Source organism: Hydractinia symbiolongicarpus, chromosome 12, assembly GCF_029227915.1.
Source record: "Hydractinia symbiolongicarpus strain clone_291-10 chromosome 12, HSymV2.1, whole genome shotgun sequence".
Taxonomy (NCBI): domain Eukaryota; kingdom Metazoa; phylum Cnidaria; class Hydrozoa; order Anthoathecata; family Hydractiniidae; genus Hydractinia; species Hydractinia symbiolongicarpus.
Window position 1 is genome coordinate 14,515,934 of NC_079886.1, and position 2,781 is coordinate 14,518,714.

Here is a 2,781-nt window from a genome sequence, read left to right on the forward strand (position 1 = left end):
CCCTTACCCATTAAATCTTACACAAAATTTCCAAAACTATATGCGATTTAGAACACATCAAATTTAAATCGAGAAGGATCAGTCATTTCGATATATTGCACGGAGTCCTCCCCAGTAAGAATTTATACAAAATATAGAAAAACAAAGCTTGCAAGGTGTAAAATTGAATTCTTCTTCTGTGTATATATATATGGTCCTTCCTCGCAAAATTAACATAAAATGTCAAAAAGGTTCAGATATAACATCTAACACAACAAAAATCAGTTCTATCAGTATATGTCATGCCATTCATAATACCATTTGTGGTGATAACTGCGATTAAACTGTCGGACATTTGGATTTCACACTGACTGCAGCGATGATGACATTGTGTACATCTGCTCATGGGAAGGGAAATGTTTTTTCTATAGGAAAAAACAAAACAAATCACACCGACTTGTTTACATCAATTCCTAACTTTACAGTAAAACAACAGGGCGTACCAATGGTGATAACTTGCATATTATGAAATGACTCTCTGGCACGAAGCGAGACATAACAGTTTCCTTTAAAAGCCTTTCTATTATGAAATGGATCCATTTGGTGCAACGCGTAATCACATGCCACACAAAAGTTGCAGTAAGGTGCACAATCATTGCATGCAATCGAAGTTGGATTTTTTCCACAATTCATGCATACATCTGTGTTAGGGACTTCACGTTCCATCATACTCGACAATAAAGTCTGTCTAGCATCTGCCCAGTTAGATTCTGCTCTTGAAATGCGGATATTCCATGCATTATCTTCTGTGGACACAGCTGATATTCCCTCTATGTAGTTGCTATAAAATTGCTTATCATTGCATGCAATCGAAGTTGGATTTTTTCCACAATTCATGTGCTAGCAGATATATGTCCATATGATGGACATATATCTGCTACATAAATTAAATGGAATACAGTGGATTCTTTCATTCTACTTTACTACATAGATTTTAACATATACAATGAGAGAGATTTGTGTTTGACATTGATCAGCTTTTTTGTATATATGTGGCGTTTTGAGTGATTTAAATTTTATGGGTGAGATGTATGTTGAAATGCTTTTAAAAACTTTTTTCCGAATAATTTTCGCATTTGTCAGATGGTCAGAGCAGTAATTTTAGTAGATTTAGATTTTAAATGTCACATATATACTGCAGTTGTTGGACACCTTTAATTTTTTTGGTCATTTATATAATAATGCAGATGTAAGATGCGCACTGCTGTATTGTTTGTTTTTTGATGTACATATATCTGCTACATAAATTAATTGGAATACAGTGGATTCTTCCACGGGAAACAGCTAGTATGTATTAACTAACCTGTCCGTAAATATACCGCATATGTATTACTAAGGACGGAATACACTTATACTATATTAGTATATTTTGCCTAGAGAATGTGTTGAGGACAAAAACGAGTCTATATGAATGGAAAATGTAAGTGTTTAAAATATAAACACTTTTTATCCTTGGACAGTTTCAGGATCAAGCGTAACGGTGAACTAACGAAGACATGCATCAAATGCCTCGATGCCGGCAAGGCACTGCGGGAGCGTGCGAAGTGTCCCCATGGCAGGCGTAGGGATCAGTGTAAAGATTGTGGGGGAATTCATATTTGCGAACATGAAAGGGTGAGGGTCTATTGTAAGGATTGCAGTGGAGGTCGGTATTGTTACATGAAAGGGTGAAGTATTGCTGCAAAGAATGCAGGAGCAGCCAGATCTGACGTCATGAAAGAAAGAAATCCCAATGCAGGGACTGCGGGGGAAGTCAGATTTGCCCGCATCAAAAGGAAAGGCCTAAATGTAAAGAATGTGGCGGTAGTCAAATATGCCCCCATCAAAGGGTGAGATCCACCTGTAGGGATTACAGAGGTGGAAGCATCTGCAGCGAGCATGGTAGGCGAAGATCAGAGTGCAAAGAATGCGATGGTGGAAATATCTGCCACCATCAAAAACATAGAGCAATATTCCCCATTTGCAACCCTACCGGGCATCTGGCTGGTGGTGTAAGTAGCCGAACCTACCAAGCTCTGAAGGGAAGCAAGGAGCTCAGCTCCCAGGAGTACCTAGGTTGCGATATCGCTACCCTGCGTGCCCATATTGAAGCCCAGTTTTTCGAGGGTATTACCTTGAACAATTTTGGTAAGGGGTGGCATATTGATCATAAAAATACAACTTCAATATAAGGAAAATGGCGATGCCCCATCGCTTGCCGAGGTGGCGAAAAGGCTGCATTACACCAATACTCAACCTATGTGGGCGAGTGAAAACATGTCACAAGGCAACCGATATGTCTCGGAATAGTCACCACAAGCAATAAAATGGACATAAGATGTTGTCGCGTATGTAAACAGCCATTACCCCCGCACAAGTTTAAAATTAGGGGCAATACTTTAACAAAAAGTTGCATAGCCTGCTTAGCTAAAGCCAAGGAGAGGCGGGCTGTAGCAAATAGAGATATTGAGGATGTTAAAATGGATCCCCTTGCCATTGATAGGGAAATTGGAGGTGTTAACAGGATGAAAACTACCTAATCCTGTATGATCTACTCACATATGGCAATATACCCCGATACATCGAACTTATCGGAGAGAGCCCCGTGAAGGCAAGGCTCGTTGAGAGATATCGCAACCCATTGCGGTGTCTGCAGGGTAAATTAATATATACTTCACCACCCCTCGAATATCAGACTCGAAATACCAAGCCCTGCCCTACCTACCAGGGGTCCTTGGAAAACAAATATGGAGGCGTGTTATT

At 39.8% G+C, this 2,781-nt stretch overlaps 1 protein-coding gene across 1 annotated transcript; it reads left to right on the forward strand.

Annotated features, from left to right (window-relative positions):
- The first annotated feature begins 1,446 nt into the window (after positions 1-1,446).
- On the forward strand, positions 1,447-2,558 carry LOC130621274 (uncharacterized). Its single transcript, XM_057436578.1, has 3 exons — positions 1,447-1,706; positions 1,778-2,030; positions 2,379-2,558. The coding sequence occupies exons 1-3, from the start codon at positions 1,447-1,449 to the stop codon at positions 2,556-2,558; spliced, it is 693 nt and encodes a 230-aa protein (XP_057292561.1).
- Positions 2,559-2,781: the final 223 nt, after the last annotated feature.

Excerpts from the sequence above, each read along its gene's own strand:
- LOC130621274 (XM_057436578.1), top strand. The coding sequence starts at position 1,447 with ATGAATGGAAAATGTAAGTGTTTAAAATATAAACACTTTTTATCCTTG. Across the intron at positions 1,707-1,777 it reads CGGTATTGTTACATGAAAGG|GGACTGCGGGGGAAGTCAGA; the intron begins GTGAAGTATTGC and ends ATCCCAATGCAG. Across the intron at positions 2,031-2,378 it reads CCGGGCATCTGGCTGGTGGT|CCATTACCCCCGCACAAGTT; the intron begins GTAAGTAGCCGA and ends GTATGTAAACAG.